This window comes from Emys orbicularis, chromosome 1 (genome assembly GCF_028017835.1).
Source record: "Emys orbicularis isolate rEmyOrb1 chromosome 1, rEmyOrb1.hap1, whole genome shotgun sequence".
Classification (NCBI taxonomy): Eukaryota; Metazoa; Chordata; order Testudines; family Emydidae; genus Emys; species Emys orbicularis.
Genome location: NC_088683.1, coordinates 28,632,021 through 28,656,963, shown reverse-complemented (window position 1 = coordinate 28,656,963; position 24,943 = coordinate 28,632,021). Strand labels below are relative to the sequence as shown.

At 42.7% G+C, this 24,943-nt stretch overlaps 1 protein-coding gene across 1 annotated transcript in view; it reads left to right on the top strand.

The window, feature by feature from the left end:
• The first annotated feature begins 10,022 nt into the window (after positions 1-10,022).
• The window catches only part of ORC5 (origin recognition complex subunit 5), a 154,218-nt gene continuing 139,297 nt past the window's right edge, over positions 10,023-24,943 (top strand). Inside the window, exons 1-4 of the mRNA XM_065415829.1 lie at positions 10,023-10,078; positions 12,254-12,446; positions 16,036-16,128; positions 22,587-22,784. Coding sequence (XP_065271901.1) covers positions 12,336-12,446; positions 16,036-16,128; positions 22,587-22,784 — 402 coding nt within the window. The 5' untranslated portion in view covers positions 10,023-10,078; positions 12,254-12,335. The remainder of the gene's footprint in view (positions 10,079-12,253; positions 12,447-16,035; positions 16,129-22,586; positions 22,785-24,943) is intronic.

The following is a 24,943-nucleotide window of genomic DNA, read 5'->3' as shown; positions in this document are numbered from 1 at the left end:
AATTCCCAGTCTGGGCCTACATTTGGTGTTTTGGGTTTTTTTTTTTTTTTTTGTTAATTCAAGGTGCCTTGTTTTATATAATAAGCTTCCTAAGTAATAGTTTAAACTAAGAACACACTGATTGCCTTTTCTAACTGAGAACAACATTTTTGAAAGGCACCTGTTTACGAAGAAACACCAGTGTCCCCTCTGATAATCTGGGTTATCCTAGGCAGAAATGTTATCACAAATATCTGACAAGTGGAGGTAGGTTGCCTATGCCAGTCTGCCACTAGGGGAAGCCCATTGTTCTCTGTTCTCTAGGGCTAAAAGAAGATTGCACATATTTTGTCCTCAGTGTAGTCTATTGCCCTTTCAATATTTCCAACATCAGATACTTAGGAGGCTGCCAAACACTGAATTATACAGGTTGTACCTGTAACCCAGCAATTCAATTTGTTATGCATTGCACATTCTGCAGTAGAGATTGAGGAATTCGTGCCAGTGAAATGAACAGCATTCACCAATCATGCTTTTTGGCTATAGTCACCTAAACTGTGCCACAAAAACAATACAAGCCTGTGGTAAGGCATAGCTACACACTACACTACACACTCAGCTAAAGCATGTGTGTGATATGCCTCCTATTTCACTGACATGCATGCCATCAGGTACTGTAAGCCAGGTTTTGGATAAGTGCTTTCCTTTCAGTAAAAAGAACAGAAGTACTTGTGGCACCTTACAGACTAACTAATTTATTTGAGCATAAGCTTTTGTGGGCTACAGCCCACTTCATCAGATGCATAGAATGGAACATATAGTAAGAAGATATATATACATACAGAGAACATGAAAAGGTGGAAGTTGCCATACCAACTCTAAGAGGCTAATTAATTAAGATGAGCTATTATCAGCAGAAGGAAAAAAAACTTTTGTAGTGATAATCAAGATGGCCCATTCCAGACAGTTGACAAGAAGGTGTGAGGATACTTAACATGCAGAAATAGATTCAATTTGTGTAATGACCCAGCCACTCCCAGCCTCTATTCAAGCCCAAGTTAATGGTATCTAGTTTGCAAATTAATTGTAGTTCAGCAGTTTCTCATTGGAATCTGTTTTTGAAGCTTTTCTGTTGCAAAGTTGCCACCTTTAAGTCTGTTACTGAGCGACCAAAGAGGTTGAAGTGTTCTCCTGCTGGTTTTTGAATGTTATGATTCCTGATGTCAGATTTGTATCCATTTATTCTTTTGCGTAGAGACTGTCCGGTTTGGCCAAGGTACATGGCAGAGGGGCACTGGTGGCACATGATGGCATATATCACATTGGTAGATGTGCAGGTGAATGAGCCCCTGATGGTATGGCTGATGTGATTATGTCCTATGATGGTGTCACTTGAATAGATATGTGGACAGAGTTGGCATTGGGCTTTGTTGCAAGGATAGGTTCCTGGGTTAGTGTTTTTGTTGTGTGGTTGCTGGTGAGTATTTGCTTCAGGTTGGGGGGCTGTCTGTAAGCAAGGACGGGTCTGTCTCCTAAGATCTGTGAGAGTGAGGGATCGTCTTTCAGGATAGGTTGTAGATCTTTGATGATGCGCTGGAGAGGTTTTAGTTGGGGGCTGAAGGTGACGGCTAGTGGTGTTCTGTTATTTTCTTTGTTGGGCCTGTCCTGTAGTAGGTGACTTCTGGGTACTCTTCTGGCTCTGTCAATCTGTTTTTTCACTTCAGCTTTAAGAATGCTTGATAGAGATCTTGTAGGTGTTTGTCTCTGTCTGAGGGATTGGAGCAAATGTGGTTGTATCTAAGGCCTGGTCTACACTAACCCCCACATTCGAACTAAGGTACGCAACTTCAGCTACGTGAATAACGTAGCTGAAGTCGACATACCTTAGTTCAAACTTACCGCGGTTCAGACGCGGTCCACACGCTGCAGGCAGGCTCCCCGTCGACTCCGCGGTACTCCTCTCGCCGAGCTGGAGTACCGCAGTCGACGGCGAGCACTTCCGGGATCGATATATCGCGTCCAGATCAGACGCGATAAATCGAACCCGGAAGTTCGATTGCCAGCTGTCGAACTACCGCGGTAGTGTAGACCTGGCCTTAGAGCTTGGCTGTAGACAATGGATCATGTGGTGTGTCCTGGATGGAAGCTGGAGGCATGTAGGTAAGTATAGTGGTCAGTAGGTTTCCAGTATAGGGTGTGAACATCGCTTATTAGCACAGTAGTGTGCAGGAAATGGACCGCTTGTGTGGATTGGTCCAGGCTGAGGTTGATGGTGGGATGGAAATTGTTGAAATCATGGTGGAATTCCTCAAGGGCTTCTTTTCCATGGGTCCAGATGATGAAGATGTCATCAATGTAGCACAAGTAGAGTAGGGGCATTAGGGGAAGAGAGCTAAGGAAGCGTTGTTCTAAGTCAGCCATAAAGATGTTGGCATACTGTGGGGCCATGCGGGTACCCATAGCAGTGCTGCTGACTTGAAGGTATATATTGTCCCCAAATGTGAAATAGGTGTGGGTGAGGACAAAGTCACAAAGTTCAGCCACCAGGTTTGCCGTGACATTATCGGGGATACTGTTCCTGATAGCTTGTAGTCCATCTTTGCGTGGAATGTTGGTGTAGAGGGCTTCTACATCCATAGTGGCCAGGATGGTGTTTTCTGAAAGATCACCAATGGATTGTAGTTTCCTCAGGAAGTCAGTGGTGTCTCGAAGATAGCTGGTAGCGTAGGGCCTGAGGAGAGAGTCCACATAGCCAGACAATCCTGCTGTTAGGGTGCCAATGCCTGAGATGATGGGGCGTCCAGGATTTCCAGGTTTATGGATCTTGGGTAGCAAATAGAATATCCCTGGTCGGGGTTCTAGGCATGTGTCTGTACAGATCTGTTCCTGTGCTTTTCAGGGAGTTTCTTGAGCAGATGGTGTAGTTTCTTTTGGTAATCCTCAATGGGATCAGAGGATAATGGCCTGTAGAATGTGGAGTTAGACTCACACATGGTGGTTTGGTAAAGCAATTACAAAAGCAAGATTTTTTCAAATGATGATGCCAAATTAAATGTTCATCTAGTTTGTGTCTTATTCATGCTTAGAGGTACTCTTTCTCTTGAAAGTCTGATACAAGACAAAATGAAACAGAAGCAATGAAGATCCTTTACAGATGAAAATGCTATCTTTGTCTCATTGTAATCTAGTCACTGATTTATGACTCAAATCCTCCAAAATTCATACAATGCTCTTGAATTCTAGATATTTCATTTCGACCAGCAGTTTTGGTGCAGATATGGGTGAGAGAAGTCCATGGAGCCAAACAACAGCTTAGCTGCAGGAAAAAGAGGAAAAGTCATCTCAGCTAAGATTGACTAACATTTGCTCAATACTTTCCCTCTAAATCCACCTTTTTCTGATGGAAGAATATAGCTAGTGTTGGTATTGTCCACCCTGTCAGTCCAATCAAGCCCCTTTTAGGGGCTATTCCATCATAAACAAAGACATGAAGAAATAAAGATTCGCCCTGCCTGGAGGATGGGACAGTGTAAGTGTAGCTTCAGTTTGGTGCAAAGACTGCAGTTATCCCATTCAACATGCAAATTAAAACCAAGTTCTCTTGTGAACAATTACTAAAGATCCAACAATTAATCACAGTTAACTCACGTGATTAATTAAAAAATAATAATCATGATTAAAAAATTAATCATGATTAATCGCAGTTTTAATTGCACTGTTAAACAATAGAATACCAATTGAAATTTATTAAATATTTTGGATGTTTTTCTACATTTTCAAATATATTGATTTCAATTACAACACAGAATACAAAGTGAACAGTGCTCACTTTATATTATTTTTATTACAAATATTTGCACTGTAAAAATGATAAAAGAAATAGTATTTTTCAATTCACCTCATACAAGTACTGTAGTGCAATCTCTTTATCGTGAAAGTGCAACTTACAAATGTAGATTTTTTTTTTTACATAACTGCACTCAAAAACAAAACAATATAAAACTTTAGAGCCTACAAGTCCACTCAGTCCTACTTCTTGTGCAACCAATTGCTAAGACAAACAAGTTTGTTTACATTTATGGGAGATAATGCTGCCCACTTCTTATTTACAGTGTCACCTGAAAGTGAGAACAGATGTTTGCATGGCACTTTTGTAGTCATCACTGCAAGGTATTTATGTGCCAGATATGCTAAACATTCATATGCCCCTTCATGCTTTAGCCACCACTCCAGAGGACATGCTTCCATGCTGATGACGCTCATTAAAAATATTATGCGTTAATGAAATTTGTGACTGAACTCATTGTTTTACCCGCATTCTGCCATATATTTCCTGTTATAGCAGTCTTGGATGATGACCCAGCATGTTGTTTGTTTTAAAAACACTTTCACTGCAGATTTGACAAAACGCAAAGAAGGTACCAATGTGAGATTTCTAAAGATAGCTACAGCACTTGACCCAAGGTTTAAGAATCTGAAGTGCCTTTCAAAATCTGAGAGGTACGAGGTGTGGAGCATGCTTTCAAAAATCTTAAAAGAGCAACACTCCAATGCAGAAACTACAGAACCTGAACCACCAAAAAAGAAAATCAACCCTGTGCTGGTGGCATCTGACTCAGATAATGAAAATGAACATGCGTTGGATTCTTATTGAGCACAACCTGTCGTCAGCATGGACGCATGTCCCCTGGAATGGTGGTTGAAGCAGGAAGGGACATATGAATCTTTAGTGCATCTGGCACATAAAAATTTTGCGATTCTGACTACAAATCCCTAAGATGAGAATGCCTGTTCTTACTGTCAGGTGACATTGTAAACAAGAACCAGGCAGTATTATCTCCTGCAAATGTAAACAAACTTGTTTGTCTGAGTGATTGGCTTAACAAGAAGTAGGACTGAGTGGACTTGCAGGCTCTAAAATTTTACATTGTTTTATTTTTCAATGCAGTTTTTTTTGTACATAATTCTACATTTGTAAGTTCAACTCTCATGAAAAAGAGATTGCACTACATTACTTGTATTAGGTAAATTCAAAAATACTATTTCTGTTGTTTTTTTACAGTGCAAATACTTGTAATCAAAAATAAAATGAGCACTGTACACTTTGTATTCTGTAAAAACAACAAGGAGTCTGGTGGCACCTTAAAGACTTTGTATTCTGTGTTGTAATTGAAATCAATATATTTGAAAATGTATAAAACATCCAAAAATATTTAAATAAATGCTATTCTTTTATTGTTTAACAGTGCAATTAATCGCATGATTAATCGTGATTAATTTTTTAATCACTTGACAGCCATTGTTGATTATAAACACTAAGACGTAGATAGACAAAAGAGGAATTTATAACCGTCTTTAGCAAACATAATGAGAAAGCGTGACTCAGATCCTCAGGCCCTGTTCCAGTACAAAGCAACCAGAATGCAGTCCTATAGGAGAATCCCTGGGTGACTTGTAATCAGATCTATGCTGTCCACTACTGGCTCCTTTTATTTATTACTTGTATTACAGTGCCTAGGAGCCCTAATAATGGAGCAGGAACCCATTGTGCTAGGTGCTGTACAGATAGAAAAAGACAGTCCTTGCCTCAAGGGGCTTACAATCTAAGTATAAGGCCTGGTCTATACTCGTAGGCGCCAACTTCTGCTGGCACTGGTGGGTGCTCAGCCCGCCTCTGCCCCTGGCCCTGCCCCCTCTCCACCCGGCCCTGCCCCCATTCCAACCCCTTCCCCAAAGTCCCTGCCCCAACTCCGCCCCCTCCCTGCCCCTATTGGACTTCTTCCCCAAATCCCCTCCCCGGCCCCGCCTCTTCCCCTGAGCGAGCCACGTTCCTGCTCCTCCCCTCTCCCTCCCGGAGCTTGTTACGCCGCGAAACAGCCGTTTCACGGTGGCAAGTGCTGGGAGCTAGGGGGAGAAGCGGGGATGCGGCATGCTCAGGGGAGGAGGTGGAGATGAGGCGGAGGGCAGGGAGGGGAGCTTGGCTGCTGGTGGGTGCAGAGCAGCGCCTATGTCTATACTAGGAATTTTAGGTTGTTATAACTATGTCACCCAGGCGTGTGGATTTTCCCACACCCCTGAGCAATGCAGTTAAACCGACTGAGCCCCCGGCGTAGACAGCGCTATGTCGACGGGAGAATTCTCCCGTCGACATAGCTACCACCTCTCAGGGAGGTGGAGTACCTACACTGACGAGAGAACCCCTCCCATCGGCATAGGAAACGTCTTCACTGAAGCACTACAGCGGCACAGCTGCACCGATGCACCATTTTAAGTGTAAACAAGCCCTAAGACAAGAGATAACAGATGGTGGGAGTACAATGAGGAAGTATGCTGGAAAGAAACAATGAGGCAATATATTGGTCAGCATTGCAGGCCATGGTCTAGGCACACCAGCAGCTATTGTCAAGGTTTTTGCAGGCATCATGGCAAAGGAGAGTTTTGAAGAGGGATTTGAAGGTGGATGATGAGATAGCTTTGCAATGTTCATGGGGAGCAGCTCCCAAGGATATGGACAGCATGGGAGAAATCACGAAGGTGTTTGAAAATTTAACAAGTGGGCAATGGAAGTGGCATCATGGTCCAATTGGACTGGGCAAACACTGGCAGCACATTAGTGAATGAGATGATAGGTAGGGTGGGGATTGACTGTGAAGGGCCTTGAAAGTGAAGACATGCGGCTTATGTTTGATGCAATATAGACAAGGAGTCCATGAAGGGATTCAAAGAGAGGGTTGGAGCAGAGCGGTAGATCTGTGAATAGTCTACATACAGAGAGATGGTAGCTGAATTTGTGTTTGTGGATGAGATCATCTGGAGATAAGGTTGTGACGAAGTGGGACTGTTCTTAATGTTTCCTCTAAATACTGTGTGGGTGCCTGAGTTTCCCCTTTGCATTTCTTAAGTCTTCAGTGTGCATAAATGGCCAACCCTCTGTATCCTGGCAACAAATGGCTGGGGCCCCTCCCCCCTGCAAGGGAATAGCTAAAGGTAAACAAAGAGATCAGGTGACCTCCTGGCCTGGAAAAAAGACAAAGGCCAAAAAGGAGGGGCTGGTGGGGGTTTCAGTTTGGAGCTGGCTGGGGACGGGAAGTGAGGGCAGACGGGGTTGTCTGGCTTGCTGGGCCCCAGAATGGACCCAGCTAAGTGGGCCTGTTCTCTGTACCTACAAGCTCTGTTTTAAACTGTGTTCCTGTCATCTAATAAACCTCTGTTTTACTGGCTGGCTAAAAGTCATATCTGACTGCAAAGTTGGGGTGCATGCAGGACCCTCTGGCTTCCCCAGGACCCCGCCTGGGCGAACACGCTGTGGGGAAGCACACGGAGGGGCATATGCTGAATGCTCCAGGAAGGTGAAGTCGTGTGAGCTTCTTGCCCTAAAGACAGTCTGCTCTGAGGGAGAGGAGGCTCCCCAAAGTCCTGACTGGCTTTGTGGGGAGCAGTTCCAAAGCGTTGCCCGGGGACTCTGTAACAAAGGTGTAAAGGGAGACGAGAAGGGGACCAAGAACAGAGTCCTGTGGAACCCCCACAGAAAATTGGAGGGCAGATGAGAAGGGTAGTCTTAAGGACACACTGAAGGAGCAATTAGAGGTGAGATAGACTCAGAGAAGCCAAGGGAGGACAAGATTTCAAGAAGATTGATTGCGTGAAAGGCAGCTGACAGGTCAAGAGAATCAAGGATGGAGTACAGGTTCTTAGCTTTAGTTAGAAGTCATTAGAGCTTTTGGCAAGAGTGTTTTTCAGTGGAATGCAAGGGACAGAAGCCAGACTAGAGAGGGTATAAAATGGAATTAAAGGAGAGGAACTCCAGATAGTGATAGTTTTGCCCCACTCCTTTTTTTTTTTTTTTTTCCTTTCCACTCTTTCTAACTTCATTCTGGATTTATTTTTTTTAACCCATATATGCCTATAGCTCTGTATTTTTGTCCCCCTCCCCTTTGGCTGGTTTACTAGGATTGTATATGTTTTTGTATGTGAACCTTAAGTATAACAAATCACAATTTGTATACACTTGTTTTGCATTTCACTCATTTTAGGCAGTGAAACTAAACTGGAGAGTGAGTATTACATCTTGGTTCTCATGAACTAGCACTACACTATTGTGTTTGAGTTTTTAAACACAGTAGTGGAATATTTAAATGTAATAAAATTTTTCATTGAAATTTAAAAATGCTATTTCTATAAGTGTTTTGTAAAAGGTAGCTTTACAAAACTTAATTTGTATAAATGCATGAGCATTCTTTTCAGATAAATCATATTCCACATTGGTAAACATAATAGTTTAGGGCATACTGCATACTAATTTTCTTTAATTTTATTCTGTTAGTAACATTTAGAAAATGTGTTAGCAACAAGACAGATGCAAATGTCTCTAGAGCCTCCCTGAGACATTGATATAGTAGTGTATACTAGCTAGTGCAATAGTTCTTTCAATCTGTTATAGTCCTTCCTTCCTCCCTATCCCTCCCCACCTCCCACAGGGAACAACATAAAGGTTACTCCCAATTATACACAATGAACTAATAAATGGAGACTTAACATATATTTCTCTTTAAACTCGATAGGGAGTTAACAGGAGTTAAACTGAAAACTCAAGGAATTAGTTAAATATTTATAATATTTGTACCCATGATTTTTTCCATCTTTAATCTCAGTCCTTTTAGGCTCCACAGTTGCTGGCAATCACAATCAAACAACTTCAGATTCAGGTCTGAGTGTGGCACAGGAACATAAATATCTATCTTGGTGATGGAAGGCTTCTTAAATAAACTATAGCTTCTTCCTCTTTACGGAGGAATTATTGTAAAGTGGCTTTCAGCACAGACATTCAAACACTCTTGACTTCCAGTGGTGAGAGTAATGTAGCCCTTGTAATCTATAAATTACCATGGGTTTCAAATGCAGATTTAAGTCTAAAATGCAGCCGAGGCTGATCTCTGACACAAGCTGGAGAAAGACAGCCTCCACTTCTGCTGCCCTAGGCCCAGCACATGCAAGGGCCCGAGTCCTGACACAGCCCCGGACTCTGTCTGATCCCCTGGGCCCAGCACCAGCCTTTACAAATGGTGGCTTCAAATCTCAATCTCTCTCCTCCAGACTGGTGATAATATAAGGAAAATTTAATCAATCACTCAGAGAGGTTGTGTGAAAATGCTGAGAAGCCTCCCAGCTAGCTCCCAGGCTGCTCCCTGTCTTCCCCATCCCATCCCCATCTGCCAACCAGAGGCTGCTCCCCATCTCATGCACCATCCTTTGGGCTGCTCCCCATCTTCCCGCATCCCATCCCCATCAGCCATCACTCAGCTGCTCCCCCTCCACTCCCTAGCTGCTCCCTGACTTTCCCCATCCACCACTCCCTGGCTGCTTCCTGTCTTTCCCTATCCATCACCCCCACCCCCAGCTGCTCCCTGTCTTCCCCCATTTCGTCCCATCCCCCTCTGCCATCCTCTCGCTACTCCCCCTCCACTCCCTAGCTGCTCCCCATCGTTCCCCATCCACAACTCCCTGGCTGCTTCCTGTCTTTCCCCATCCATCACCCCCCGGCTGCTCCCCGCCTTCCCCCATCCGTCACCCCCCCCCCCCCGACGGATGCTCCCCTCTATCCCCCATCCCATCCCCAGCTTTCATTCCCCCGGCTGCTCCCCCTCCATCATCCGGCTGCTCCTACTTGCCTCATCCACCACTCCCGGGTTGCTCCCCCTCTACTCCCCATCTGCCCCCATCCCATCTGCCACCCGCCCCGGCTGCTCCTCCTCCCCCTGCGGCTGCTCCGCATCTTCCCCCAGCCCAGCCCCCTCTGCTGCCACCTCCCCCCCGACTCTCTCCCGCCACCGCCCCGTCTTCCCCGTCCCATCCCCGCATCTGCCAACCCGCGGGCTGCTCCGCCTCCTCCCCTTCAGCGCCGCCAAGGCCTCGGAGGCACAATCCCCCTCCTGCCCTTAACCTCGGGTATGGGCACAATATGGGCGCCGATGCTGGGAGACTTCAATTTCCTACCGCGCATGTGCAAACAGTTGGCACGTGCGCATTCAGGGGACCATAGGAGCAAGGTGCGCCTGCGCAACGGCAGGCGCTTGGTTCGGAGTCAGCGCCCCGGGTTGGGGTGAGTGTCCGGCGCTGGCGGATGGTTCGGGGGCCGGGAGTGCGCGTGCATCCTGCCTGGGCCCCGGCTCAGTGAGCGGGGCGGTGACCGGGAGCCCGCATCAGCGGGGGGCCGGGCCTGGGTCGGGAGGGGAGCGTCAGGGCTGCCCCGACACCGAAGGAGCCAGAAGGGGAGGGGCAGGATCCTCCCGAACTCAGCCGTGTCCTGGGGGCGGATGGGCGAGGGGCCCCCACGTTCTGGCGCAGCTGGGGCCAGGCTCGGAGTGAGGGGGGAGCTGTGGGGCGAAGTCCTGGCGCGCAGGGGCACGGAGCGTGGGGTTGCCCCGGGCGGGATTGCCCGTTCCAGGCGCTTTCCGCTGGCTGTTGGGCTGAAGTGTTGACAGAGTTGAGGGATGTTTACATGCAAACGCCCCCCCCTTAGTGCTGGGGGTGTGGGTCTGGGCGGGGTTGCTACCTGCTGCAAAGGTGTGGGGGATAATGGCTACAGCCAGGTGCCCCTGCGATTTCTATCTGCCCTGACAATGACAGGGTGCTGGCGGGAGCAGAGGTACACGGTTGAATTCCTTCCCCTGAAATTGAGGGGGATAGTATATCTGTGGCATTGGTAAAGTAACCGCCTATCTCAAAGCTTGCAGCAAAGTCTTGCTATGCAGGGTCGGTTGTTTGGTGAGTCCTGGGCCTATTCTGAATCCTGTGTGGGGTATAATGTAGTGCCTTTGGGAGGTGGCAAAATAAGGTGATTGTATTGTCCTCATGCACTAATGCGATGTCATGACCTGGCAGCACAAATAGTGTGATGTCAAGATGCACTTTCACACAATGATATTGTTTTTTTTCATGCTGAAGAAATGGGTGGTAAACCTTGAGAATCAGGACTATTTGGTTCTTCCCTTCCAGTCCAAAAACAGGGATGCTGTTCTTTTTTCTTTCATTGTACAATATGCATAAAAAGATTTGCCTCCCATGGGTATTTTAATGTTTGTAAAGCACTTGGTGTACCATCTTTACATTGATAACTCACAGGTCTACCTCTCAGCTAATGAGGTGTCTTGCTTCATCTAGTCCTATCTCAGCTTGTTTTTCTGACATCTCTTCCTTGATGTCCAGTCATCATTTTAAATTTTGTCTTTTTTCTCAGGTTCTCCCATCTGGCCATTTTCTTTATCAGAGTAGACAACACCGCTATTCTCCCTGTCACTCAGGTAGTGTAGCTTTTAGGTGTCATCTTTGACTGGGCCATTGTGTTTTTTATCTTGCTTTAAAAAAAAAAAAAAAATCTTTAAAATCTAGCCCCCCCCCCCCCTAGTAAGTGAAGACTCATGAAACCCTCATCCTGACTTGACTGCTGTAACTTTTGCTTTCCTCCAGTCTATTCAGATTAAAGATCATTTTTCTGGTTCATCGTTCTGATCACGTTGAATCCCTCTTTGAGGTGTCCACCTGCTCCCCATTGACTTCCACATCAAATATATAAGTTTCTTATTGTTACCTTTTAAGTCTCTTCATAACTTAGCCCCATCTCCTAACTGATTTAGTAACCTATTATGATGTCAGCCCCTGTCTTTACTCTGCAAGTGTTCCCATCCCTTATCACCAGCCAATCAGCTGCTTGCTTAAACACCTCTATGCTTGCTGCCATGCTGTCCCTTATGCTTAAGGAAAACTCCCTGATGAATATCTGAAGAGCCACTATTTTATCCTTCATATCCTTCTTTAAGGCTGGTCTCTGCTGTGATGCTTACTAATCTCATCTTGCTAATCATGGCTAAGCAGATGACCAGCTGAGACTAATTTCTTTCCTTTCCTTTCTCTACTCCTTTACTTCCTATCTTTACCCTCAAAAAATAAAGTAAAAACCAACTGCAATCCATGTAACTAGCAAAGTTGTGACAGCATATTCATTGCTCATTTGTTGTATCCACCCCTGCCCTTTTGTTTGTGTCTTTAAGTTGTAAACCTTCGAGAGCAGGTATTCTCTTTTTTGTTTCTATTTCTGTATAATGCCCAGTACTATTGGGCCTCAGTCCTGAATGAGGTCTTTGGGTTCTACCGTCATATAAGTAACTAATCATCATTGCCATTGGTTACAAAATCTGATTGTAAGAAGAGATTGTCACCTCTTATTTAGTTTACTTTTATTTCTCCACATATGAAAAAATAATATTTTATTTTCCAGGTCATCGCTTTGATCCTTCTTGCCTCTTGGAAGGTGACATGCAAATGCAGTTGGATGACTGATGACAGAAACTTGAATCAAAATGCCTAATTTCGAACATCCAGAGTATCCCGAAGCTACCTTGCTTCACCTGGAAAGTATGGTGCCCTGTCGAGAATCCCAAGTGTCATCACTGTTGTCAATATTTGGAGAGGTAGCTCTTTCTATATTGTGTATTTGGGTAGATTTATAGATGTTCTACTAAGATGTTTGTTTTTACGGACAGGCTGAAAACAAACTTAAATGTATTATTACTCTGAGCTAGGCTAGCTGTTTACGTTGTAATTTGAGATCTTGTTTGATAAACTTGAAAACACAAGATCCTCTAGCTGCTGTAAGCAAGGGGGAGCTTTATAGCTATTTTTCCACTCCTGGCTGCTGTTAGTTGGCTTTCCAGTACCAGTCATTCTTAGCTGCTGTGAGGTGTGATAGGAAAGATCCTTGCCTCTCTACTCCTCTCACAACTCATCTTTTCTTGGGTGGCCCTCCCGTATGGGTAACTCTGGTACCTGTCTCTGTTGTTGTGCCGGTAGCTTTCCCAACAGAAACAACATGAAACATGACTCTTGATAATTTCATTGCTGCCCATAAGGCTCTGGAATAGCTGCTATAAAACTGACCAGAGACGTGTTAATTTTTACTCTACTGGTGCTTGGCAAAGCTATTGCAGTGGCAAAGGCAATGGAGCTGTTTATCTGCAGACTCTGGGAAGGCAGCATGGTATCAATTTACATTCAGTTAACAATATGTAAATTGATGTTGATAGTTTGTCTGGTACTGCATTTGATTTTTACAAGGTGTAGTATATTTATAAAGCTTAAATACTGGATTTTGATGTATTTATTGTAGCTATAAAGGCTGGAAGCTCAATTTGTTTTTAAACAAAAGCTTAAATTCTGCAGAATCTTTATGGCTTAGGCTGTCCCCATACTTTCCAGGGTAAACTTCCTGCTTGCCACTGGAGAGTGAATTTTTCAAGCATTGCCTTCAGAACATATTGAAGACTTACCTTTACTCAGGCACTTGTTTTGAAGTCATGATCTGAGTGCATTTAGTTTTTGTTATTCAGAAGATGTTTTCTCTGTTAACTTTGTCAGTTTGGGTGTCTTAGTTAATTAAAAAAAAAAATGTACAGCTGCCTTAAAGCTACAATGGGCACATTTTGACAAAAAATAAATACAATTCATTCTGAAGATATATTTGCTTCCAGTCTTTCCCCTCTAATCTCAATTCTCTCATTTTTATTTTATTTTTTTAGTTTCTCTGCACTTCCTCCTTTTCATTCAATTAAACTGCTTTGGGTTATCCTTTTTAATCATAGGGACATAGGTTTTAACAGGAAGGTAAAATTTTCAAAGCATGTAAGTGACTTAGGCTCCTAAGATACTTATGGTTTGGGTAAAATTTTAAATATCAGCAGCTGCGAAAATGGCTACTCAGGCTTTGGGAAACAATAGAAGAGCTTCAGATATTAATTTTTTATTAGCCCTTAAAATGATTTATAATTTGATAAAGTTTACCTTGAGAAATTTAGCATGAATACTGGGTAACAACCATGGTTTTAGGTATTATGGGTGAGGAGGCTTGCCCCCTCTCTGTCCTTCTCTCTCTCCTCCCATGTTCTAATATCTTCTGTCTTAGCCCTTTTGTAACTTGTATTTATCACTACATAATTTGAGAAATTACACTATTTTTTTTTTAGTTGTAAGCCTAAATTAACTGCTTTCCATTATAGAAAATATCAGGAGGGTGGAAGTTGATATTCAGCTTTTTGAGTCTAAAAGAGAGTATATCTACACTGCCAAGAAAACCCAAAAATGCATAGTAAGACTCAGAGCCTGGGTCTACAGACTTGGACTCGTGCTACAGTGCTAAAAATAAAAGTGCAGACTTTCCTGCTTGGGCTCTGCAACCTGGGAAAGGGATAGGTCTCAGGACCTGAGCTCCGGCACAACCGGGAACATCTAAACTGCTATTCCCCATCATTGGAGATTTTTAAGAGCAGGTTAGACAAACACCTGTCAGGGATGGTCTAAATCAGGGGTCTCAAACTCAAATGATCACGAGGGCCACATGAGGACTAGTACATTGGCCCGAGGACCGCATTACTGACACCTCCCCCCCCCCCCCGCCCGCCGCCCTCCAACCCTTCCATGAGGCCCCACCTCTTCCAACCCCTTCCCCGAAATCCCCACCCCAACTCCGCCCCCTCCCTGCCCCCAGGGGGGGCAGGAGGGGTGTGGGGTGTAGCAGGGGCTCAGGGCAGGGAGTTGAGGTGTGGGGTGCAGGAGGGGGCTCCGGGCAGTGGGTTGGGGTGTGGGGTGCAGGAGGGGATCGGGGTGCAGCAGGGGGTCAGGGCAGGGGATCGGGGTGCAGCAGGGGGCTAAGGGCAGTTGGGATGCAGGAAGGGTGTGAGGTGCGTCAGGCGGCTCAGGGCAGGGGGTTGGGGGGCAGGGTGCGACGGGGCTCAGGGCAGGGGGTTGGGGTGCAGGGTACGGCAGGGGGTCAGGGTGTGGCAGGGGGCTCAGGGCAGTGGGTCGGGGTGTGGCAGGGGGTCGGGGTGCAGGGTGTGGCAAGGGGCTCAGGGCAGGGGGTTCGGCTGCAGGAGGGGTTCGGGGGGCGGGCTCTGGCCCGGCACGCACCGGGGGCAGGGCAGGCTCCCTGCCTGCCTGTCTGCTCTGCCCTGCCCCTGCACCGGGATGTGTGTATTGCTGTTGCTTCAGGCACCGCCCCCAGCATCTCCCATTGACTGGGAACGGGGATCCGCGGCCAATGGGAGCTGCTGGGGGCGGTGCCTGAAGCAACATCAACACACACACCAATGTGCCCCCCCCTTCCCCACGTTCTGTCCGCTTCCCGGCGTGGGGGCAGGGCAGGCAGGCAGGGAGCCTGCCCTGCCCCCGGTGCGTGTCGGGCCGGAGCCGCTCTAGGTAAACGCTGGGGGAGGGCGGGGGGAGGAGACGCGAGGAGCTTGCGGGCCGCAGAAAATTACCTCGCGGGCCACGTGTTTGAGACCCCTTGTCTAGATAATAATTAGTCCTGCCTTGAGTGCAGGGGACTGGACTAGATGACTTACTGAGGTCCCTTCCAGTCGTACACATCTATGATTCTATGATTTTTAGTGCTGTAGTATGAGCCTGAGGCTGTAGACCTTGTTTTTTGCATTGTAGATGTACCCTTAAAGGACTAGAGTCTGACATCTTTACACATGTTGAATAGTACTCTGCAATTAGTGCCATCATTATCAGTGGGACATCTTGACAAGTAAGCTACTAATCAACATGAGTAAGGGTGGCAGAATCCAGAACACTTTTTTGTCCCTAGAGAAGACGTGATCTAACTCAGGTTAGCTAACTTGAGTTAAAATCCCAGTTGTCATTTTCTTATGAGTTAACAGATTGAAGTAAAGCCTACAAACTACCTTGTCTTCACTAGAATTTTACCTCAGTTTAGCTAACTTGAGTTAAGAACACACTCTTTGCCTAATGAAGAGACAGCCTTAATGATCTGGGAGTTTCAGTGGTGGCTTTAGGGCCTTTTTTGAACCCTGCTCTCAGGTTTGGAGGACCATAGAATCAAAGTGAGAAAATACCATGTTGCATCTTAATTGGAGTGTTCTGTATTTGAGTCTCTTAATTTAAAACAAGGTTTTCCTCTGGCAGCAAACTAGATGAGCCAAAGTTCTCTAAATCTCAGAAATAAAGAGAATGTTAGGTATTAAAATTTTTAAACTTTTTTTCTAGCGTCAACATTTTAGCTTCCCATCCATCTTTATCTATGGACATACCTCTAGTGGCAAGACCTATGTGATGCAAACTCTTCTAGAAACATTAGAGGTAAGAATAAATTCTTACGGAATTCATAAAACACTTTGAGCCAATGAGGAATTAAAAAAAGTTCCCAAACTAGCTACTTTAAATTTGATGGAGAATTGCGAGAACAAGTTATTTTGCTCCTATTTCTTGCCTGTTATTCTTACAGTATCTCTTCCACTTATTGCTTGATTGCCACATAAAACACCTTCTTTCTCATCAAGGATGCTGCACAACATAATGCAAATTAAAATAGAATAAACTCATAAAATTCAAAATTGATAAAAGGAAATGTTCTGGAGTTGGTGGGTCCAGTACAGAAAGGTGGGAGAATGGTCGTTAATAAAGGGCCAGTGTTGATCATAATAAGCCTGGCTTGAAATTAAAAAAAAACAAAAACAAGCAAACAAAAATACACTTCTACCCCGATATAATGCTGTCCTCAGGAGCCAAAAAATCTTACCGCGTTATAGGTGAAACCACGTTATATCAAACTTGCTTTGATCCGCCGGAGTGCGCAGCCCTGCCCCCCGCCCATAGCACTGCTTTACTGTGTTATATCCGAATTAGTGTTATATTGGGTCGCATTATATCGGGGTAGAGGTGTACTTGGATTTGGTTTTTTTTTGTTTTGTTTTTTTTAATTGGGGAGTAGTAAACTAAGATGGCTGTTTGGACTAATTGCAACAAAGACAGTACTCACTGATCTGAGACAATCATTTACAGCTCACTTTTTTTGAGCTGAGAAATTCACCTTTCAATCCATTTTATTTGCATATAAAACTGTATTTGTATGCATGCTACAAATACTAATCCCAAAATGCTATTGGTTGTTGGCTATTTGTATTACAATGATGCCTAGAAGTCCTGATCATGTTCAAAGCACCATTTCATTAGGTCCTGTACAGTATTTGAGTAACAAAGTAATCATCTGGTAATCAGAAATGCGTCATCATTCACCATTTTCTAACATAATTTACAAAAGTAAAAATTAAGAATCTGAATAACTCATGTGCGAAGCCATATAATTGCTTAAATAAATATAAAAGGGGGGGGGGGGAAATATCCTCCTGGTTAGCAAAATGAAGTACCAAAATATACCAACTAAAGTGAATGATTCTCTCTCTAGGAAAATTTCTAAAGTACAAATGCAAAACAAGATTAAAATAAATAATTTAAATCAAGTTTTCCTGTTCACTGATTTAATTCATTATTAAAATTAGGGCTGTCAAGCAATTAAAAAAAAAATTAAAAAATTAATCACAATTAATCACGCGATTAAACAATAGAATACCATTTATATAAATATTTTTGGATGTTTTCCTCATTTTCAAATATCTTAATTTCAATTACAACACAGACTACAAAGTGTGCTGTGCTCACTTTATATTTTTTATTATATATATTTGAACTGTAAAAACAAAAGAAATAGTATTTTTCAGTTCACTTAATACAAGTACTGTAGTGCAATCTCTTTATCATGAAAGTTGAACTTACAGTTGTAGAATTATGTACAAAAAATAACTGCATTCAAAAATAAAACAATGTAAAACTTTAGAGCCTGCAAGTCCACTCAGCCCTACTTCTTGTTCAGCCAATCACTAAGACAAACAAGTTTGTTTACATTTGCAGGAGATAATGCTGCCCGCTTCTTGTTTACAATGTTACCTGAAAGTGAGAACAGGTGTTTGCATGGCACTGCTATAACTGGCATTGCAAGATATTTACATGCCAGATGCACTAAAGATTCATATGTCCCTTCATGCTTCAACCATCATTCCAGAGGACGTGTCCATACTGATGACAGGTTCTGCTCGATAACGATCCAAAGCAATGCAGACTGATGCATGTTCATTTTCATCATCTGAGTCAGATGCCACCAGCAGAAGGTTGATTTTCTCTTTTGGTGGTTCAGGTTCTATAGTTTCCTCATCTGAGTGTTGCTCTCTTAAGACTTCTGAAAGCATGCTCCACACACCCCATCCCTCTAAGATTTTGGAAAGCACTTCCGGTTCTTAAACCTTGGGTCGAGTGCTGTTGCTATCTTTAGAAATCTCGCATTGGTACCGTCTTTGCATTTTGTCACATCTGCAGTGAAAGTGTTCATACAACGAACATCATGCTTGGTCATCATCTGAGACTGCTATAACATGAAATATATGGCAGAATGCGGGTAAAACACAGAGCAGGAGACATACAATTCATGGAAGCATGTCCTCTGGAATAGTGGCCAAAGTATGAAGTGGCATATGAATGGTTAGCATATCTGGCACGTAAATACCTTGCAGTGATGGCTACAAAAGTGCCATGTTAATGTCTGTTATCCCTTTCAGGCGACATTTTAAATAAGAAGCGGGCAGCATTATCTCTCTTAAATGTAAACAAACTTGTTTGTCTTAGTGAATGGCTGAACAAGAAGTCGGACTGAGTGGACTTGTAGGCTCTAAAGTTTTACATTGTTTTATTTTTAAGTTCAGTTATGTAACAAAAAAATCTATATTTGTAAGTTGCGCATTCACGATAAAGAGATTGCACTACAGTACTTGTTATGAGGTCAACTGAAAAATACTATTCATCCTTTTTTTACAGTGCAAATATTTGTAATAAAAATAATAGAGATCACTGTATACTTTGTATTATGTGTGGTAATTGAAATTAATATATTTGAAAATGTGGAAAAACATCCAAAATATTTAATAAATTTCAATTGGTATTCTGTTTAACAGTGCTAATAAAACTGATTAATCACAATTAATTTTTTTTTAGTTAATCGCGTGAGTTAACTGTGATTAATGGACAGTCCTAATTAAAATTGATGGTTTTAATCCCGTAGATTTAAATCAGTGTGCCCTGATGTGCAGTTACACTGGTTAGCTATGTGCACAGCTAGCAGAGTGAGTCAGGATGATTTTTTTTAAATTAACTAAATGTCTTGAAGTCCTATTGGCCATGTTGTTCACTGATTTATGGGACAATACAAAATATGGAGCATATTGACTTCAATAATGTTGTAATCTAAATTATGATTAATTGTATCATTATAAACCTTCAGTTTTGGGTTTCAAATGTTATTTCCTGTTTGAATATGGAATTCAGTATTAGTTGGGTGTTAAATTTTAAGGTAGATGTAGACCTCTTGCAAGACAGCAGATGTATAAAGCTTAAATATTGGACCTTGATGTATTTATTTAACTTCCCAATAGACTGCCATAATTGAAAGCTCATTTTGCAAACCTGCTGTCATGAGTTAATAAGCATGTTTAAGGTTTGATTTGAGCAATGTGATAAGGTAAATAAGATGTCATATAAAATATGAGCTTTGAGAATCTTGGAGCTAGGCCAACCTAACTTTGTCTACCCTGTTGGCTTCTTTTATTGATTCCCCTCTTCCTTTACGTGACTTTTTTTTGTTTTGTTTTTGTTTTTTGTTTGGCTAAAAATTGCATCCTGTTTGCGCACTTAACCCTGTGAATTTTTGTTGCATTGTTGGTGGTGCCTGAGCAGCCGCAGCCCCTCTCCCTTTAATTGGTTAACTGGTTAAATGATATAATTTTAATAGTTTAAACAGTTATCTTTTTAGAACTATATTTACATCCCTAGTTAGGATAAGTCCAAGAGAAGGCCTCTGTCTAGGTATTCCTGAAGTGGACAAAGTTTTTTGTATACGTAACCATTACATCCTTGTGGGTGTCTCCATACGTGAGGGACTTAGAACATGTTCCATTAGGTCCAAAGTAGCCTCTACAGCTTGTCTGAAGAATATCTATGTTGCCAAGTTACTCAGGATGGCCACGCTGAATTGAAACCATACACTTAGATATCAGTCACTTGACATGACAACTAGATCTTTGTGCAGCTTGCGAGAACAGTTCTTTAAATTGTCTTAAACAAATTCTCCTTTGAGTAGTGGTTACTGCTACTTAATCTCCCATGAGTGAGGCTCTTCTTTACAATACTCTAAAAGAAAATAAGGATGCTTCCTACTAAACATTGTTTGACTAGATTGTCAGCATGTATCCACACTTTCCCACATCCACTGAGCCTTTGATGTGGGTTCTAATGAAGTGGAACGACTGTAATGAGCTCAGTACGGGGGCTTCTATATATAACCTTGCATGAGAGGTTTGGTTCTGCAAGGAATGTGTGTGTCCTAGTGACTACTGCTTTCCAGAAGGTTTTGATATTCAGTGAAGAAGAACAACATATGTTTCTTTAACCTATTTTAAGAGCTACAATTGCTACATAAGTAACCTTTCTTTCCTGACATACATGTGAGTGACAGAATAATAAAAATGGAACCAATGTTGTTGTTCCATTAAGGCAGATTACCTTAGCTTTTGAACATTAAAAAGATACTGCCAAAATTGACAAGCCTGAAATTTTACTTAGAAGTAGCAGTAAAATCACCCCTTTCTTTTTTCTTATTTTAAAGCTGTTTTTAGTGCTGAGATCTTCTTCCCCCCACCCCCCCCCAAAAAAAAAAGTAATGGCTGAAGCAGTGGAAGAAGTCACAAAACTTGAACTCTTCTGCTGTAAACAAAATAAGGAGAGCTCTGGGTTTTCATACAGTTAGGGGCATGTGTTCCGGTGAAGTTTGTACATAGATCATGCTCTCTCTCTAATTGCTCAGTTTCATTCCTCTGACCAGTCATGGATTGATTTAAATTGTCAAGTGCAAAGCCTCAATTTAATCAGCTTTTCCATTTGTACTTCAGTTATTTTCTAAAGAGAGGTGCATTCTCATTGGTTGATATAACCATGTTGTTTTACAACCAAATAGAGCCTTAACACTACATTTGGTACTTCTTTTTGCTACCTAGGAGGGTATGCTGTAACTGTGTACGTTTATTTAACAAGTTGTATATCTTAATATTTTCAGAGTCTTATTAATTGCACATTTTAGTATGTTAGTATGTTAGAAAATGGTGAATGATTTATTGCTTATTTACTAGATAATTAACTTTTTGCTCATGATTTGTGTCAAGCTGCATTAGGATGGTAAATGGAGTTTAATTAAACACACAACAGCATATAAAACTTATTTTTTATTAAACAAAACCTTAAAAGTTTTGGATACATAAACTTCTCTAGTCGAAATATGTTTCACATTTACAACTAAATGATTTATTAAACAGAGGGATTAATGGTAGTCAGTGAATTAAACTGATTATTTCAGGTCAGCCTAGAAAAATAATATACCTAATAGGCTGACCTATTGTGCTACTTTTATGAAGCTTGGCTATAAAAGTTAGATGTTTTCCCCCTGATTCTTTCTTTATATAGAAAAGCAGTCTTCAACTCAGTTTTTCATAAAGGCTCGTAGATTCAGAACATTTTAGTTTTTATTTAAATGTTTTAAGAAGTAATAAGTTTAGGCCTTTACATATTTTGTTTTAAATTCACATTTGATTTTAAACAGGCTTATTTTTTAAAAGAACTTGTTATGATTTTTTTATTTTGTTATTTAAATTATCATTTTTATAATCCACTCTGAAAGGAGTTAAATATGCAAACAACCTTACGGAAATAAGAATCTTATGTATTTCAATGCTTTGACTACACAGGACTTAGCACACAGAAGAAGTAAGAGTTGTGTACTGTGGTCACACAGACCTGCAACCCAAAACAAACTGATAAATCTAAATTGTAGTATAACAGCCTTGAAACGTCAATATAAATAATGCTGTAAGGTGATCTCAGGGCTTCTGTTAATGAAAAGTGTTGCAGAAATTGATTTGAGAAATGAAGTGAGGAGATGGGAACCTGAAATAGTGAAGCACAGTTTTTGCCACAGTAAAAGCTCATGGCAGGAATGTATTTGAATACACATCATGCTATATGTAATGCTTCCAATCATCAGCTCATTTTCACAGATAAATCATCTGTGCATGCTCCTGACAGTGCATTGGAAGTATATATCAACATCTTGTCTCAAGAGTGTATGTGGAAGTTGCATATTTTTTTCCTATTTAAACTAATTCCTAATTTTTTTTTTTTTTTTTTTTTTTTTTTTACATGAAACTTTACTGTCGAATGGAAGTCTGAGGCCCAGCCTGAGTCAGATGCTTTTTACCCAGTAATGTGTAATAGATTAAAAAAAGTTTTTGATCAAAAATATATCTTTGTTTTTCTTCTTGTGAGTTATTCTGAAGAGAGGGGTTTTTAAACATAAACATAATTTACACTGAATGTTTCATATTAGTAACTCTGTCACAAGGTAATATGGTTAAAAATCTGTTTACTTGCCCTTTGTGGTATGTAAAATTTTGAATTGCTACAAATATGATAATCCATTATTGATCATATTTCTGTAAATACTGGGTCCTGCTGATGGCGATGCAGTTTATTCCTATGTCTGTTTTTGGGAGCAAAGAAATTAGAATATTGAGCTCTGATTTTTTTAACCATTTGAATTATTTTTTATCATTTGTATTTCTTTCAATATAATTAAATTAGATTGTCTGTCTTTTCTCATTTTTTAGCTTCCTCATGTGTTTGTGAACTGTGTTGAATGCTTTACTTCAAGGCTGCTTTTAGAGGAAATTTTGACCCAGTTGCAGAGCCTTTCATCTGAAAATAAACACGGTTCTCATGTGCCCTGTGACACGTTTAATGACTTTGTACGTCTGTTTAAGCAAGAAATTATTACTCAAGATCTACAGAATCAAACAGTATATATTGTAAGTAACTTAACTTGCATGTTTCTCCTATTTTTATTTTGTTTAAATGTATTTATCAGAGTTCCTTTATGTATGAAAATATAGGTGTTGCTCATCAATTTACATAGGATTTCTGTATTGTACTGTATGGCCTGATTCAAAGATCATTGAAATTAATGAAATTCTTTCAGTTGATTTCATTGGGGTTTGCTCAGGCTCTATATACCTATTTTTATAAAACCATTCACATGCAAATACTAATAGTAGATCGTGCTAAATAGTTAACTAAGCAACATTTTAACAAAGGTTGCCAGTCGAGAAAACTGAGTTGATTTATAATTAGGTAGAGAGTCAACCTCACAAATCTCTTTTGGGAGATAGTTCTACTGGAGAGAAACCGAATAGGGGAAGCTACATGTGGAGTACCCAAGTGGAGAGGGTAGCTAGGCTAGCACAGGTTTAATCTAGAGGTCATGCTGATTGGTTCCCTTATAAAAGGGCTGCTGAACTCTCTTCAGTCTTCAGTAGCAAGATTTAAAACTCAATTCTTACCTGTAAAGGCAGCCAGTGTGGAGAAAAGTAGAGCAATGAAAAGTTAACTTGACAAAATTTTGTAGATCATGTGAACAGTGGGTGGAGGAAAAGGTCCAGCAGAAATACTATAGTTGTATTCCAAGTGAAAAATAATGCATAAAGCATAGTTGTAGTAGCAGAGAACTTGAAATAATATAAATAGTGGACACACTCTCCAGAATGTATTTTCTTTGGGGGAAAAGGAACTAAAGATTTGTTAAAGGAGGCCGAATTGACCATGTGACTAAAATTGAAGGTGTTCAGATTGCAAGTTTGATGCCACTGGATAGGGTTACCATTCGTCCGGATTCCCCCAGACATGTCCGGCTTTTTGAGCTAAAAATAGCGTCCGGGGGGAATTTGTAAATGTCCGGATCTCCTCCTCCCCCCCCCCCCCCCCATGCAGAGCACGCGCGACTAACAGGGCAGCCGGCCGGATGGTGCCACTTACATGGGGCTCCGACAGCCAGAGAGAACCCCTCCTCCACTTCCCCCTCCTCTCCCCTGCAGCAGAGATCACTCCCTCCCTCCCTGCATTCGCAGATCGCCTCCGGCAGTCTGGAGCTCCTCCCCCGCTCCTCCTCCCCTGCTGTCCAGTGTGCCGGGACGAGCAGCAGGGTAAGGGGGCCAGGGGGTTGGAGAAGGGGCAGGGAGGTTCTGGAGGGGGCAGTCAAGAGACGGGGGGGGTTGGGAGGGGGGACTTTCTGGGGGGGGCAGATAAGGTTTTGGGCAGTCAGGGTACAGGTAGGGGGTAGGGTCCTGGGGGGGGTCTTAGGAGGGGGCAGTTAGGGAACAAGGAACAGGGAGGCTTAGGTAGGGGGTGGGGTTCTGGAGGGCAGTTAGGAGCAGGGGTCCCAGGAGGGGGCAGTCAGGGGACAAGGAGCGGGTGGGGGGGTTGGGAGTTCTGGGGGCGGGGCTGTCAGGGGGCAGGGGTGGGGAGAGGGATCAGAGCAGACAGGGAGCAGAGGGGTTTAGATGGGTCGGGAGTTCTGTGGGGGGCTGTCTGGGGGTGGGGTGTGGATAAGGGTTGGGGCAGTCAGGGTACAGGTAGGGGGTAGGGTCCTAGGGGGCCAATTAGGATGGGGGGAGGGTCTCAGGAGGGGGCAGTCAGGGGACAAGAGGCAGGGAGGCTTAGGTAGGGGGTGGAGTCCTGGGGGGCAGTTAGGGGCAGGGGTCCCAGGAGGGGTCAGTCAGGGGACAAGGAGCGGGGGGAGGGTTGGGGGTTCTGAGAGGGGTGGGAAGTGGGAGGGGCGGGGCTAGGGCAGGACGGGGGCGGGGCTAGGGCGGGGCTCCTCCCATCCTCTTTTTTGCTTGCTGAAATATGGTAACCCTACCACTGGAAGACTTTTTTTAAATATTCCCTCTAACCAGTTGAGTGTGGTGTTTTGCCTTACTTGAAGTCAAGTAAGGAAGAAGTAAACAAGCATGTTTAAACATCTTCAGGTAATTTTGCAGGCACAGCTAAATGTTTTATATTTTTTCAAAGTACATACAGTATTGAGTTGATGAAGTTCATATTCTGTTTAGTGACTGCATTAATATCTTGTAACTTTATACAGGAGTGTTTTGAATAAAGTTTGAATATTTAAAGAACATGGAAGGTTAGT